Source organism: Citrus sinensis, chromosome 7 (genome assembly GCF_022201045.2).
Source record: "Citrus sinensis cultivar Valencia sweet orange chromosome 7, DVS_A1.0, whole genome shotgun sequence".
NCBI lineage: Eukaryota > Viridiplantae > Streptophyta > Magnoliopsida > Sapindales > Rutaceae > Citrus > Citrus sinensis.
The window spans coordinates 23137244-23154355 of record NC_068562.1 but is presented as its reverse complement, the minus strand read 5'-3'; the positions used below and the strand labels follow the sequence as shown (position 1 = coordinate 23154355).

The 17112-nt window shown below is 36.4% G+C and overlaps 1 protein-coding gene and 1 pseudogene across 3 annotated transcripts; both read left to right on the top strand.

The window, feature by feature from the left end:
• Window positions 1-17112, top strand: part of LOC127898877 (uncharacterized) — a 147233-nt pseudogene that overhangs the window by 57783 nt on the left and 72338 nt on the right.
• LOC112499018 (NAC domain-containing protein 5-like) lies at window positions 6013-7893 on the top strand. Of its 3 annotated transcripts, none has more exons than XM_025101562.2 (3): window positions 6013-6115; window positions 6398-6668; window positions 6789-7893. In XM_025101562.2, the coding sequence occupies exons 1-3, from the start codon at window positions 6085-6087 to the stop codon at window positions 6811-6813; spliced, it is 327 nt and encodes a 108-aa protein (XP_024957330.1). In that variant the 5' UTR covers window positions 6013-6084; the 3' UTR covers window positions 6814-7893. The 3 variants fall into 3 exon arrangements, 2 of the variants coding, with proteins under 2 accessions (XP_024957330.1, XP_024957315.1); XM_025101547.2 differs by having other exon boundaries at window positions 6748-7893; XR_008056339.1 differs by having other exon boundaries at window positions 6023-6302; window positions 6398-7893.

Genomic DNA, 17112 nt, shown 5'->3' with positions numbered 1-17112 from the left:
CATGAGTATGAAACTATAGATGGAGGTAGAGTCTTAATGGGAAACCACAATGCCTGTAAAATTGTGGGTATAAGTTCTGTCAAAATCAGAATGTATGATGAAATGACAAGAACCTTAGAGCATGTTAGGCATGTACCAGGATTAAAGAAGAATTTGATATCCTTAGGCATGTTAGATAGCTCAAGCTATATCTTTAAGTCTGACCATGGGGGCTTAAAGGTAATGAAAAACTGCAGTATAGTAATGAAGGGAGTCAAGAATAATGGACTATATGTGTGGGAAGAGTCATCAGTACCTGTGTTGTCTGCATTGCATGTTAGTTCTAATGTAGATAAAGCCAAGATGTGGCATCTAAGGCTTGGGCACATGAGTGCCAAAAGCTTACAAGAACTGAGTAAAAGGGGGTTGTTATGTGGAGATAAGGTTGAAGAGCTAAAGTTCTGTGAGAATTGTATCTTTGGGAAGGCCCACAGAATGACGTTTGAAAGGGGATTGCATAAATCCAAAGTTGTATTTGATTATGCACACTCTGATCTATGGGGGCCTGCTCAAGTACCATCCTTAAGTGGTGGCAGATACTTTGTACCATTCATAGATGATTTCTCAAGGAAAGTCTAGTTATACATTCTCAAGACTAAAGATCAAGCTTTTGAGAAATTCAAGATATGGAGAGCTCTGGTTGAAAATCAGTCTGAGATGAAGTTGAAAGCACTAAGGATTGGTAATGGGCTTGAATTTTGTAATAAAGAGTTTGATGAGTATTGTCAGAAGCATCACTAGACACAAGACTGTCAGGTTCACCCCTCAGCAAAATGGATTAGCTAAGAGGATGAACAGAACTCTCATTGATAAAACTAAATGCCTGCTCATAAACTCCAAGCTACCAAGAAGCTTCTGGGCTGAAGCTGTAACTACAGCTTGTTACTTGGTTAATAGGAGTCCCTCTGCAGCTCTCAAGTTCAAAACTCCTAAAGAAGTTTGGACTGGTGTATCTGCAGACTACAAACATCTGAGAATTTTTGGATGTACAGCCTATGTGCATGTCAAACAAGGAAAGCTGGATTCAAGAGCTCTGAAGGGAGTGTTTGTGGGATATCCTGAGGGGGTGAAAGGGTATAAGGTATGGTGTGGTGCCACTCATAAATGTATCATCAGTAGAGATGTTACATTTCATGAGGAATCTATGCTGGAGGACAAGGACTCTGCTGTCTTTGACTTCAGCCCTGATACTAATGAATCAATGAAAGAAGCTGCAATAAGGAAGGATTCCAGAATTGAGGTGGAGTCATCCAATAGCAGTGACAGAGGGGATCAAGATATGGGTGCTACAGAAAATCCTCAAGAAAGGTCTGAAGTAGATGATTTAAGAACTCCAGTGGCTGAGCTACAAGATTATCAGCTAGCAAGGGACAGAGCAAGAAGGGAGACAAAACCACCTTCCAGATATGCATATGCTAGGATGATAGCTTATGCTCTTAACAGTGCAGAGGAAATAGCTATTGAAGAACCAGCAAGCTACAGAGAAGCTGTGAAAGGTAGTGACAATAGTAACTGGATTAAAGCTATGGAAGAAGAAATGGATTCCTTAATAAAAAATAAGACTTGGACTCTTGTTCAAAATCCAGGTAATAGAAGGTTGGTAAGCTGTAAATGGATTTTCAAAAGAAAAGAAGGAATTCTAGGAGCTGAAGCTTTAAGATTCAAGGCTAGATTAGTTGCTAGAGGTTTCACACAAAAGGAATGTGTGGATTTCACGGAGGTTTTTTCACATGTGGTTAAACATAGCTCCATAAGGATGCTACTGTCAATGGTAGCTCTGACTGATATGGAGCTTGATCAGATGGATGTGAAGACAGCCTTTCTACATGGGAAGCTTGAGGAAGAAATTCTGATGACACAACCAGAGGGCTTTGAAATCAAAGGAAATGAAGATCATGTTTATCATTTAAACAAGTCTCTCTATGGACTAAAGCAGTCTCCAAGACAATGGTACAAGAGATTTGATGAGTTCATGATCTCCAATGGCTATCTCAGAAGCAAATATAATAGTTGTGTGTACTCTGGATGCTCAAGTTCAGGTGGAGTTGTTTACCTTATAATGTATGTTGATGATATGCTACTTGCTAACAAAGATAGAAGTGAGATCAAAAAGTCTCAAAGACCTGTTGAATGCAGAATTTGAAATGAAAGATCTGGGATGTGCTAAGAGGATCCTTGGGATGGATATTATAAGGGATAGAGCTGCTGGAACTCTATTTGTCAGTCAAGAGAGGTACATTCTAAATGTTCTTGACATATTTGATATGCTAGATGCAAAGTCTGTTCAGACACCACTAGGATTTCAGTTCAAGCTTTCAAAAGTGCAAGCTCCTGTCACAAATCAAGACAAGTCTATGATGAGTGAAGTTCCATATGCTCAGGCAGTTGGGAGCCTCATGTATGCAATGGTATGTACTAGGGCTGATATTGCTTATGTTGTTAGTCTTGTTAGCAGATTCATGAGTGATCCTGGAAAGGAGCACTGAGATGTTGTTAAATGGATTATGAGATACCTTAGAGGTACTCCTGATCATGGTTTGATGTATGGAAGGTCAAAGTAGGATGAGAATAGTATAATGGGATATGTAGACTCAGATTTTACAGGAGATCTGAATGGGAGGAAATCAATCTCAGGCTACTTGTTCATGGCGAATGGCTATCTGATCGGTTGAAAAGCAACTCTCCAATATGTGGTCACTTTGTCTTCTACAGAGGCTAAGTTTGTTGCTACAACAGAGGTAGTAAAAGAGGGAAAGTGGCTTAGTGGGATTTTGAATGAGCTTTGGTTAAGACAGAAAACTTTCACCATTTTCTGTGACAATCAGAGTGCCATCCACCTCATTAAAAATCAAATCTATCACGAGAGGACTAAGCACATTGATGTGAGACTTCATTTCATTAGAGATGAAGTAACTAAAGGTGCTGTGTCAGTGACCAAAATACACACTGATATAAATCCTGCTGATGCTCTTACAAAAGTGGTTCCCACAACTAAGTTCAAGTTTTGTGTAAACTTGATGGGAATAATGGCAAACTTGTAGTGATTACTTTGTGTAATCGAGTGATAAGCTGTGTGCTTAAAGGCTGTGTGCTTAAAAGGGTTTTTTGAAGCAGCTTTTATGGTTAAGAATCAAACTAAATCAAGTCTTCAAGGTGGAGATTGTGAAGAATCAGTTTCTGTTTTAAGGGGTTAAATGCAAAAGCTAAGACTTATGTGTCGTTTGTGCAGATTGACTTAAGTTTGAGGGTCGATATGCAACTTCGATGCTGACGTGTTCATTAGTTCGTTAAGTTTGTTGAGCAACCTCTGGGAATCTTCGTTGTATGCTTTATAAACAGAGCTGATGCATGACATCTAGTAGCGTTAACATTTCTCTTTCGTTTTTCATACAATTTGAGTGATTCTGAGTTCTTTGAAAAGCTTGTAATTTCTTCTACAAGACTTGACAGATTTGTAATCATTTTGAGTAATAAAAGAGTGCTAGTTTTCCCTTTGAATTGTGGTGCCTGGTGTTGGTGTTTATGAACACAATAAGAAATATTTTCAGTGGGAAAGTGTCAATTAATTTTGGCGGACTTCAGAATCTATCATGGCTAAATCTGGGGAAAAATAACTTGGGAACTTGGACAACAAATGATCTTCATTTTATAACCTTTCTAACAAACTGTACCAAATTGGGAGTGCTTGTTTTAGACGCAAATCGATTTGGAGGAGCGCTACCTTTTTCTTTAGCCAACCTCTCAACAACAATGACTGGAATTGCCATTGGAAACAACCAGATATCATGCTTCATTCCTGATGGGATAGCAAATCTTGTGAATCTAAATGCACTTGGTGTGGAGTTCAACCAATTAGCTGTTACCATACTAAAAAGCTTACAAATGCTATTCCTGCATGAAAACATTTTACAGGGGACCATTCCCTGCTCTCTAGGCAATCTAACAATGTTGACTCAACGTTTACTGGAAGTCAATGACTTGCTAGGCAATATACCCCCTTCCATTGGCAATTGTAAGAATTTAATCCTGTTGACTACCCGCAAAAATAAGCCTAGTGGTACTATGCCTCGACAACTCCCCCGCATCATAACCCTTTCAGTTTTACTGAACCTGTCTGATAATCTTCTCAGCGGCCATTTTCCTGCAGAAGTTGGCAAATTAAAGAATCTTATTTCATTAGATATTTCCAGTAACATGTTTTCTAGTGAGATTTCGACTACTCTAGGTTGTACAAGCTTAGAATATCTTTGTATGCAGGACAATTCTTTTATTGGAAGTATTCCATCCACCTTGAGTTCCTTGAAAAGCATTACAGAACTTGATCTCTCTTGCAATAATTTATCAGGTCATATTCCATAGTATCTTGAGAATCTTTCCTTTTTGTCATTATTAAACGTTTCATACAATCACTTTGAGGGCAAGGTACCAATAGGGCAAGGTATCACTTTAAAAAATTACATTGTACAAAAAAACTATCAAAATGTGCGATAGGTGCCTTCTTGTTGCACATTTTATAGGTTCATCTCCTTACTCAATTTTACTTAAAATACCCTCATAAATTTTAAACAACTGAAATAAAAAAACACACATTGTGTAAAAACAAATAGTAGCCTTAAATTCTTTCTTTTCAATTGATATTTTTATCTATATAAGTATATTTGTTTCATAAATTTGGTGAGGAGAGGGTGGTGAGTTCTATTGATATTTTTTTTAGAGTCTATTTATTTGGCCTTTTGTTGATGAGATTAAGTGTATTTAGGTGTAAAATTTAGATGTTTGGATAGATATGATAGAAAAAGTTAGGATGACTAATTTTAGAAAGTACCAAAGTTTTTGGGTCATTTTTGTAAATTCCCCCCTCTCCAAAATCATTGTAGCCATATATAGGGCATTGAAGCTAACTTTTAAATTTATTTCTTTAACCAAAGGTGAAATTTAATAAAAACTATGTATAAATTATCAGAAGTTCATAAGTTTAGCTTAAATCTTTGAAGAGAGATGAGATAATGTTGGAATTGAAGGATTTTTTTTTACAAAACTAAATTTTTTTTTTAATTTTAAGGTTAATAACTTGACCCAAATTTGCTTGAAAATACTCGACCTAGATAGGGGCGCACTTTCTAAGAAATTATTGCTAAAAAAAAATTAAATCAGCTTTAAACAAGTTAATGTTTTTTTTGCGGGCTTAAAACACATGCTAATTGACTATCGCATGTTACATAAGGGTGACAATAGAGAGGTGAAGGAGGAGACCGACATCCCTCATATTTTGCATATGTCTACGTCTTATATAGAGATGTGAATGATTCTATGTACATGACATCCATCAACAGATGAAGAGCATGAGCTCATCAGGGATCTTTGTGTTAAACTTTATTCATCATCTCAATCGTATTTGTGCATACTTGAGATCAATGTTCTTAAAATAAAAGTTCTCCCCTACGTGATTAGCATTTCAAAGCTTTTCGGAAGTTCAGTTCTTTTTGGGTTCGTAGCTGATCGTTGACGGAAATGTGGAAAACTGGAATCTCACCATCCAATCCGAGTAAACTACTTCTTGGCAAAGGGGACACCTTTTTGAGGTAGCAGGGAAGGCCACTTGTAACTGTAAAAGCAGAAAAGGAATCAAAAAGGAAAAATGTTAGTGGCATCTTGGGGTCTTTCTTTCTTTATTTTTTAAATTATATTTATCCATTAATTGTTGTCGACAAAAAATTAAAAGTTAAAGAAATCTGGCTTAACTGTGTGTTGTCATATGCTTTATTATATGCCACGGTTTACGTGTCATGATTTTATTGATTAATGCTGCTAATTTAATTAATAAAATTTGTCGTGTACAATAACATAAGTGATAATGTGAACTTAATTACCACTTAAAAGGATATAATTTTAATATATGTTGTTTATCACTATTTTCTCAATTAACTGTAAAATCATATGCAGATGTGCTAGCGAAAGAAAAAAGCCAAGCCATAGGGAATAAAATGACGTGTCAATGCCTCTGCCTTTATAAATAGTAATACAATACGATCGCCCCCTCAGTCTATGCATCTTGCGGTTCCCAACCTAACCGACGGTAATGTAGCTGTTGCTCCGTCTCTTCTGTGTTGAATAGAAAATGGACAGTCTCGTGGGGTTCAGATTCAAGCCTACTAATGAAGAAATCATTAGTCTACTGAAGAAGAAGAGGCTTGACCCTGGTTTTTCTGTCTATACCATCAAAGAAATTGATTTCTATAGCTTCGATCCTTAGGACCTGCCTCGTGTGACAAGTGACCATACGATGTCGTTTAAGTTAGTTTAGTAAAATTGATTCAGAACTAATGGTTGACTACTTGACTGAATTGTTTTGATGCAGGGCATTCTGAGATTCAGGGTGAGGAAGAAGTATGGTACTATTATTGTGAGCATTATTACAAGTACGCCAAGAGTAAACGGGCGCATAGAAGAACAAAGTCAGGGTACTGGAAAGTCACTGGCACAGGTTCTGACATTAAGCGCAAAAACAGTACTGAGGTAATTGGTACAAAAAAGATTTGGCCTTTTGGCCCCGTCGTTCTGCTCCCAAGAAAGCTAAGACTGAGTGGGTTATGCACGAGATATCTATTGAAGATGACCCTCTTTATTAGGTATGAGTTTCGTTTTGAGGTTCATTTCTGGCTTATGTCCTGCTTTGTGTTGAATTGCATATGTATATTGATAATATAGCGGGCCACATGGGAAGCAACTTATGCTATTAATTTGAGCAGAGGGACTTTGTTGTGTGTCGCCTAGAAAGAAAACAGGATATCAAGCTTGCTGCTTCAACTAGTGTTGAAGATCAATCAAGCGAAGATTTGACCTCTTATTCTACCATCACTCGTGATGTTGGAGGACATATTTTTTCGGAATTTGTTCATCCGCCTGATCAACTTTTGGTTTCTAATAGAAATCATGTTGCAGAAAATACTCTTTTGGTCTCTCAAGTACCAGCAAGTGACAATTCAATATCTAGAATCAGAAATCGTGCTGCAGAGCATACTGGTTTGGATACTGAAGTACTGGCAACTAACCATTTGATTTCTCATTCTGGAAATCGTGTTGCAGGAGATACTTCCCTAGGATCCTTACAACCACTAAATCAAAATTTGGTTTCTAATGAAAATCATGTTGCAGAAAATGCTCTTTTGGTCTATCCAGTTCCACCAAGTGACCATTTGATTTCTTGTTCTAGAAATCATGTTGCAAAAAATACTTCCCCAGAATGGCAGCTAGTATGGAATGACATTTTGGAGTCACCAATACTACCAAATCAGCTTTGGTGTTCTTATTCTACTAACAATGTAGAAAGTTCTTTCGAGGCAGAACCTCGACTGCCTGCAAAATTCAATCCACATGGTGGCTATAATTGGCTGAATTATGGCTCTCTCTCGCCATGCAGTCACCAATTTATCCAGCACTAGGATCGTCATATTCATTAGGCCCTAGTTATGGTTGTGATTTATTGAATTCTCAATTCGGCATGGAGCAGGTAGATTTTTCACCTAATCAATTCTCGGAGGGCTTAATACTCTCCTGAAGAAACTGGACAAACCACTTGGAACTTCAACTCATCGAAGTCAGATGGAGGAGTTTTTGTGGAGGATAAGAAGTGATAAGGACACTGAAACCTTTAATGCTTGGGTAAATGAACTCCTTATATATGTGAGAATTAACACTACTTCAGTTGTCTATGTTAACAACAATCAAATCCTCTTGAGGATATTATAGTATTATTAGTGTTGTAATATTGCTTCACTCATGGTCTCATGGTTTTATTGTATTCCAAACTTCATACTATTTGAGAATGGTTATTTAGACCACTTGGATGCTCAAGTTGCTCTATCATGTTATGTAATATCTATGTGAAACCACACCCATCCATAAGACTGCAGAGACACTTGATCAGCTTCTGTTAAATGGGAATGCTTATACAAAACAAGACTGCAGAGACACTTGATTGATCTAATGGAGGACCATCAATAAGATGACTCTTAAGGCCAGCAAGAGGAGATGCTGAGCGTGCTATTAATCTATGTGACCTATTTGACACCCTCCAAAGAGGTCAAAAACAAAGCCCAGCATCAACAAATTTTTGGGCCTCGTTAGAGAGAATGGGGTGAAATCCAATGATCCCCTTAATTAAAAATGTTCACTTGTTTAAAAAAAAAATCTCAATTTGTAAATAATTAATGCCACAAAAATAGATATTAGAAGTAGCAAGTAATTATCAAGGGAATATTATCGCACACTTTTTTTTTAAAAAAAAAAAGTGGTCCCATTGCATTGTTACTTGCTGCTCATGACTCGGGTGATCTAACTCATGACAAGTGGAGGCTCAAGCACTAACTGGAGAAAATATTTTTAAAAATTAAAGAGAAAATGACTTGAGTTTCCTATTAGCTATAGGTGAGTCGATAAAAATAGTCACCATTATATCTATAAAAGCTAGTCTCCATAGATTTTAGATACCTTTAAGAATGATCAAAATCCATGTTTTAATTAAAAAATAAAAGCTCATAGCAACTGATATGAGTAGTTTTACTATTATTTAATTTAGTCCATATTAAATCTAATAATATAACCTCCATAAATCTATAAACCCATAAAAATTTTAAATTTTACGTTAAACTGAGCTCTTTATAATAAATGTAGATGTCTGTATTTTATAAACTGTGAATTTATTAATCTAGACATTTGTATTTTATAAGCTGCGAATTTGTTCTTAATAATTAATCTAAATCTTTTTAATAAAATTTGGTACTTGAATGTTTTCATGAGCTTATGTATAATAAATGTTATTGTAACCTGATGATCTTTTGCTGTTATTGTTATGGTATACATATGATCCATCTTGGGAGTGCAACTAGTTTCATTCTCTATTTCTCATGGCAGATTTAGGAAAATGATTTAACAAGCTAAATTGCGTAATTTACTAGATAAATGATTTAACTGGAGTTGAGTTTCGGATTACGAAAGAGTGTGGACGTGGAAAATTCCAAAGGATATTGAGAATATACGTACAAATGGGTTGACAGTATTTTGGTGAGATGATATGTATCATATATGTATATTATTGTTATTATTGTTGTTGTTGTTGTTGTTGTTATTAGATTTAATGATGGAAAATTTTTTACACATCAATTTGATAGAAAAATATTAAAAAATGAGAACAATAAAACTAAAATATGAAACTAACATAGGATTAGAAAAGAGAGAGTGACTAACCCGACAATGAATCACCTGGCCCATGTGTGTATGCTAGTTGTTTTATGGATGTGTGGAATGATTTATGGGATGCTCTTGAGACCTTTCTAGTCATGATCTGCCTTGGATTGTGGGGGGAGATTTTAACGTGGTTTAGGCGGTTTCAGAGATTTCAAGTGGGCATCCACAGTTTTAGGGGGTTATCGATACTTTTAATTTAGCGTTGCTAGATTGTGGTTTGGAGGATGCTGGTTTCATTAGCAGTCTATTTACTTGAACTAATGGGCATACATGGAGGTGGTTTGATAGGGTGGTCTGCAACGCTCATTGGTCTGCTTTCTTCTCGGTATTTCGGGTCTCGTACCTGAATCGTATTGCTTCAGATCACTCTCCGTTGCTTCTGTCTTATGATAGGGATGTTGTTTGAGGTCCTTCTCAGTTTAAGTTTCTCCATGTGTAGCTCAAGCATTCTGATTTTCTTAATATTGTGCTGCAGTCTTGGGGTGCTCCGGTGATTGGTGCTGGGATGAAAGCTTTTCAACAGAAGCTTTGGTTAAAGCTTTTCTTGAAAACTTGGAATAAGGATGTCTTTGCCAACATTTTTTCTCAAGTCCAGCAGGCGGAGGAGGACGTGACACAAAAGGAGAGACTGTATGATATGTCTGGTTTCGTCGATGACAGAGCTAATTTTTTTTAAGCCAGGGCCAGGTTGCAGCATGCTTTACTTCGTGAGGAAATTTTTTTTTACGGCAGCAGTCCAATATTCGATGGGTTTGAGACGGCGGTGCTAACACCCATTTTTTTCCATGCAATGATTCGGAAAAAGCGTCAATTGTTTCATATCCACAGGATTCAGAACGATTCATTTTTTGATTGGATTTCTAAGCCTTCTGCCGCAGATTCTGCTGTGGATTATTTTCAAGAATTATTGGTGGGAGGTGCCAGTCAGTTCCAGCAAATGGATTTTGACTTTATTCCATCTCTTGTGTCTGCAGAGGATGATGTGGGGTTATGCAGTGAGCTGGATATGGATGAGGTTAGACGGGTGATATTTTCTATTGATCCTGATAGTGCTCTTGGTCCAGATGGGTTCTATAGCAAATTTTACCAGTCATTTTGGGACATCATCTATTGTGACTTGTTAGATGTTGTTCTCGATTATTTCAGAAGTTTGGCCATGCCCAGGGGTTTTCAGAGCACTTTATTTGTCCTTTTGCCTAAAAAGGTTTCTCCGGCTTCTTGGGCTGATTTTTAGCTGATTAGTCTTTGTAATGTGAGCAATAAGGTTCTTACCAAGTTGCTTGTTCAAAGACTATCTCCTCTCTTGCCTCGTATTATTTCTCCTACTCAGAGTGGCTTTGTTTCTGGTTGGGTGATTCATGATAACGTGCTCCTGGTTCAAGAGCTTGTTCATGATCTCAATCGCCATACTCGAGGGAACAATGTGGTGCTAAAGTTAGATATGGCTAAGACTTATGATCATATGTCTTGGCCTTTCATTCTTCAGATGCTTCATTGTTTTGAATTCTCAGAGTGTTGGATTTCCTTGATTCAACAAGCGGTATACAGCCCTTGGTTTTTGGTACTTGTAAATGGGGTCAGTCACGGATATTTTCAGTCCCGGGTATTTTCAGTCCCAAAGAGGTCTTCGGCAGGGTGATCCCTTTTCCCCTTGCTTGTTTATTATTGCTACAGAATTTTTATGGCAAGGCTTGGATCACTTGTATTCTCAGTATCCCTCGGTTCGGTATCTTTATACAACACCTACTTCAATCTCTCAATTGAGTTTCGTGGATAATCTAGCCTACAGCGGCTTATGGATTTCTTGCATCATTATGAGGCGATCTCGAGGCAGTTGATTAGCCAGGACAAGAGCAACTTCTACATTGAGAGGTCAGCTTCGGCCTCCCGTCAAGCCATTGTCCACTCTGTTACTGGCTTTCAGTGGCATAAGCTTCCGGTCTTCACATGGTGCCTCAAGATTTCCCACTTTAATGACAAGATCCAGAAGGTCAGGGATAGAATTTCTGACCGGGCTAACCATCTTTTTTCCTTTGGTGGGAAGCTAGTTCTCATTCGCAATGTGCTATCCTCTATGCCTCTACATCTGTTTCATGTCCTTCATCCTCCTGCGACGGTAGTTTAGCGCTTAGAGAGATTGTTCACCTAATTCTTATGGGGTGATTCTGAGGGGAGACGTCGGATCCATTGGTGTAGATGGCCGGAGGTTTGCTTTGTAGTTGACGAGGGTGGCCTCGGTATACGATCCTTTGATGATATGGCAGAGGCTTTTGAGATTTAACTTTGGTGTCAGTTTCGTCAGTAGAGTTCGTTATGAGCTTCGTTTATAAATTCCAAATATTGCAGATCTACATATCCGAACCTTATTCAGTTTCGCTATCATGTCTCTCCTCTCTGGAGACGCCTCTATACAATTCGCTGCACTGTTGGGCCTCATGTGCGTTGGCTAGTTGGGAGTGGAGACTGTAGTTTTTAGTACGATTGCTGGCCGAACTTCTGCCCTTTAGTTCTTTACAATCCTACAACGGCTTTTTCGGCGCCAATTTCGTTCTTTTGGCAGGGTACAGTCTGGGACAGGGGTAAACTGAATGACGTCTTGCCTTTATCTATTGCTGAGCAGATATTATTGGTGCATATTTCTAACGGGAAGCCAGACTTGATTCGTTGGGATCTTGCACCCGACGGTAATTTTCACTTGCGGACTGCTTTGGAGCTTGTGCGGTGCTCTAGTCGGAGGGATGAGCTTTTCTCTATTATTTGCCAAAGGCACATCCCATCGCGGGTTTCTTTTTTTCTCTGGTGACTATTTCATGGATTTCTAGCTACTGACGATGCATTGCACTCAAGGGGTTTCTACATGGTTTCTCAACGTGTTTGCGGGCAGGCTGCTGAGGCCACTCGGCACCTATTTGTGGATTGCCCTCGAACTTGCCATATTTAGGTTCACTATCAGCGGATCTTGGGGATGTGAAAGATTGGTTTTCTATCTCCCCGTGCTCTACTCCTACTTTGGAGACATTGTGCCCCCTCCCGGAATCATCTTTGGGTCCTTATGCCTTGCTTCATTTTGTGGCAAGTTTGGAAGGCCCGAAATGCTTTCCAATTTCATTCGCAATCTTTCTCTACTGACGCGGTTATCTTTCAGATCGAGTCTGACCTCAAGCTCACTAGTTTTGCTTTTGGATTCAAGCCTCCCCAACTGAGGAAAGTCTTGGATTCTCGGATTGTGGAGGGCTTGTGAGTTATGGCTTCCCCTAGGATGTCGATTCAATTAGTAGTTTGGAAGAGGCCACCTCTAAGGGTAGTGAAACTGACTGTGGATGGCTGCTATAGGGGCAACCCTGAGATGGTTGCTTCCCAATGTATTCTCTATGATCACTGAGGCAAGGTTTTAGCTACTTTTGGATCCTTTTTGGGCTACAAGCTGATTGTATATTCTGAACTCATGGCGGTGTGCAAGGGTTTGGAGCTTGCCGTTCAGGTTGGTCATTCAGTGCTAGCGGTTGAGTCAGACTCGGCCACGGTGGTGTCATGGATTCATACCCAAGGTTCTGTTCGATGAGGTTATGCTTATTCACTGCGTCGGGTGTGCCTTCTGATATCCTCTTCCCACATCCAGGTGAGACATGTTCTTTGCGAGGCTACTTCTACTGCTGACTTTCTAGCTGACTGGGCATGCTCACATCGGATCAGTTGGCGTTTCCTATCCCCTCAGGAACTCCCACTAGGCTTATCTAGGATCCTTCACTTGGATGCTCAGGGAATTCCTCATTTCAAACGTTAGGATTTCATTTTCTTGCCATTACTTTGTATTTTTCTTTGCTTGATGAGGTATTGCCCCTCGTCACCCTCTTTATGTATTCTCTCATTATGGATTTATCCCACAGGTAGGGGTCTCGCCTAACCCCCCACCTTTTGGTGGTTTTGAAAAAAAATGTAAAAATAATTCTTTGGGAAACCGTAAAGAAATTTATTGGGTGATTCAAGATATCCATAATTTACTAGAGGCTCATAATGACCTCCATGTTTGCCATTGCCATGTCCTATCCGTAGTAAATGGTTCGACATATGGATTAATTAAGTTTACTTTGTACAACTAGGAATTCGTTATTTGGTTGGAGGATTTTCCTTTCAGTCTATTTTGGATACATTGTTGTGTGTTTTCTAATTGAATTCTATCCCTTTAAATAACAACAACAACAACAACAACAACTCTTATTCGATATGTTTGGATTCATGATATACTTTGCTTCATTACATCTCAGCTAATGGATCCAAAAAAGAAAAGAACCTTATTCCACTCAAATCTATACTTAATTGACGTGCTATTTGTTTCAAAGCCAGGAGGACGTTTTTCTGTTTTTATAATTAAACAGTAATTGAAAGATATTTTTAAATATTTAAATTATTTCATATTATACAAAATAGAATATAGGAAAATTATCTCCACGCCCCTTTCATTTGATCATATGTACATCTAACTACCATAAAATTTTGACATGTTCTTCATACTACCTTTGCTTATAAATTTATATCAATCAACCACTTTGCCACTAAAAATAAATATTTTATCTTCAATTGAATTAAAAGAGTATTCTATTCTACAAAATTTTTAAAAATAAAAAATATAATTACAAGAATCCCCCTAAATTCAATAAAAATTAAAATTTGAAATCTAAGATGACAATTTTTAAATGAAATTATAATCATAAAAAATTATAATTTTGTAATTATAATTTTTTGTAATTGTAATTCCACTTAATTTTTTTTAATTAAACTAAGCATAGGGAAGTTTACAAAAATTAACATGAATAGAAAAACTTCCTATAATTATTGTAAATTTTCCTATAATTAATATTAAGAAACTTCCCTATACAAATTAAATAAAATTATAATCACAAAAAATTAACATGATAATTTTTAAATGAAATTATAATTATAAAAAGTTAACATATTGGATTTGACATTTATTTATTTTATTAAATTTAAGAATATTTTTATAATTGTAATATTTTAAAATTTTTATAATAAAATGATCTTTTAATTTATTTAACGACAAATGGTAATTCTTAGATATTTCTTTAAAGTAACTTAATGAGTCCTCAATGTGTCCATAAAGCGACAAAGAATAAAACATTAGAAGAAGCAAGTAATTAACGAGGGACCATCATCACACAAAAATAAATAAATAAATAACTAAAACCAAAATCAGAAACAGATAATGAAACTAGCTGCACTCCCAAGGTGGATCACATTAATACCATTACAATAACATCTATAAAAAAGATCATAAAGTTACAATAGCACTATATATATATCATCAGAACAGTTAAGTACCTTTTATTCTGTAATAAAAATTAGAGTTCTTCATTGTTTTATTGTGTAATGGTTAAAATGAAAATAAGTTTAAATTGCTTTTTATTTTTCTGTAGTCAAATCAATAAATTTTCTTTACACATTTTTTTATTAAGGAAAATTTACTTGAAGTGAAAAAAAATTAATTAGCTTTTGTGAAATGCAATTAAAATATAATTTACTTTATAATATGTTGTATAAAGGGACTAAGTAGTTGGAATTGATTGTCAAAGCAAGTGTAATTCTTATTTTTCATCAATTAACACCAGTTAACTATTAATGGAAAACTGCTTAACCCTGCGTGCACGCCGGATTGATATCTATAGAGTATATCAAGCACCTGTTAAAATGCCATGGACTCCATGCGAATCTGAAAACAACTTGTTTTGACCCCACACTCTCAACTTTTAGCTCATGAACTGTATTCCACATCTGACTAATAGCCCTCTTTAGACGCCAAATGTTTGTGGACTTGGTTGATGAGTTATCCACGAACACAGAACTTAACAAACAGCAGCAATAACTCCAGATCTACTCTTCACACCAACCGCCGATTGAGGATTAATTCCAGCCAACTGTTTGTATTTCATTTGTTAGTGGACTATGCACCATTTGATTTTCAAGTGAAACGTTTCACAAAACGGACTAAATAATTGGAATTGACTGTCAAGGCACCAATTAACACCGGTCGACTCTCAGCGGCAAGCTAGACATAACCCAGCGTGCACGACTATTATGAACCGTGGCAGTTAATGAAAATTTTTCATTATCAGGTAAAGATGTTGGGGTAGTTGAATAAAATTGTGACACAACTAACAAACGGATGAATACAACGAATCGTGACTAATATATAAGTTGAAACGACGGGATAATTATTAACTGTGGCAATTTAGACCAACTCTTATAAAAAAGAAAAAACAAAATTCTATCTAATCCATTTTGTGACTCATATTACCATCTCTAAACATAAGTCATGGAGATAATTAAGGTGTACAAACTTAGGTTCCAATGCTTTAATTAATTTCCAAAAAAAAAGAAGAGAAAAATCTATGCCCGTATGCATACCTTTTTTTTTTTGGCTATAAAACGGCATTCACATGAACTTGAAACGATCATCTACACATTGGATAACTCTAATCTTTTCCCGGGTATCGAAACTCAAAACTTGCTAAATTCAATACAAACACGATTTTTTTTCCGGGGGGAGGGGGAAACAATAAACTAAATGTAATAGAAATTCTTTTCTTTTACTGCTCCATTACATCTCAACTAATAGATAAAAAGAAAGAACTTACTTTATTCCACTTATATTTAAAACCAACCAGAAATTAATTTATTTGATATCTTTTCAGCTTAAAGCTTCACTTCTCACCTCTCAAAAAGGAAATAGCAGCTAGGACAATAATTTATACATAGGACAATTATTTTAATCACTTTAGCAAGTGTTTATGTTATGGCCAACGCTACAATAACCGCATGTATCACATACAAGTGGGTAATAAAAAAATTAAAAACATATGGCCATTGTGGCAACCAAACAAAAAAAAAAAACTTGAGCAACCGGTAAAGAGCAACCGGTTGCTCCTTAAATTAATATTAAATTATGAAATAATATAATAAATAAAATAATAATAATAAAATACTAATTATTTTAATAATAAAGGCAACATAATAATAATAAATTATTTATATAATAATTAAAAATTAGTTTCAAGTTTAATGGTAGTTGTTTCATATTTATTGGTCCATTAATCAGGGTTGCAAGTTAATGATCCTAAGTTTTATGTTCATTGCCTTCAGTTTCAAGTTCATTGCCCTCAGTTTCAAGTTAATTTGATTTCAAATTTAATGGTCACAGTTTCAAGTTAATGGCAAGTGTTTCATATTTATTGGTCCATTAACTGCATGATTTTTGGGATCGCAAGTTAATGATCTTAAGTTCCATGTTCATTACTCTAAGTTTCAAGTTTCTTTGGTTCAAGTTTAATGGTCTTAATTTCAAGTTAATGGTAGGTGTTTCATGTTTATTGGTCCATTAATTGCATGATTTTCGGGATTGCAAGTTAATAATATGAAGTTTCATGTTCATTGCTCTAAGTTTCAAGTTCCTTTGATTTATAGTTTAATGGTCCCAGTTTTAAGTTAATGGTAAGTGTTTCATGTTTATTGGTCCATTAATATGGGGTTACAAGTTAATGATCTTAAGTTTTATGTTCATTGCCCTCAGTTTCAAGTTTATTTGGTTTCTAGTTTATTGGTCCTAATTTTAAGTTAATGGTAGGTGTTTCATGTTTATTAGTCCATTAAACGGGGTTGCAAGTTAATAATCCAAAGTTTCATATTCATTACCCTCAGTTTCAAGTTCATTGCCCTCAGTTTCAAGTTCATTTGGTTTCAAGTTTAATGGTCCCAATTTCAAGTTAACGGTAGGTGTTTCATGTTTATTGGTCCATTAATTGGGGTTGCAAGTTA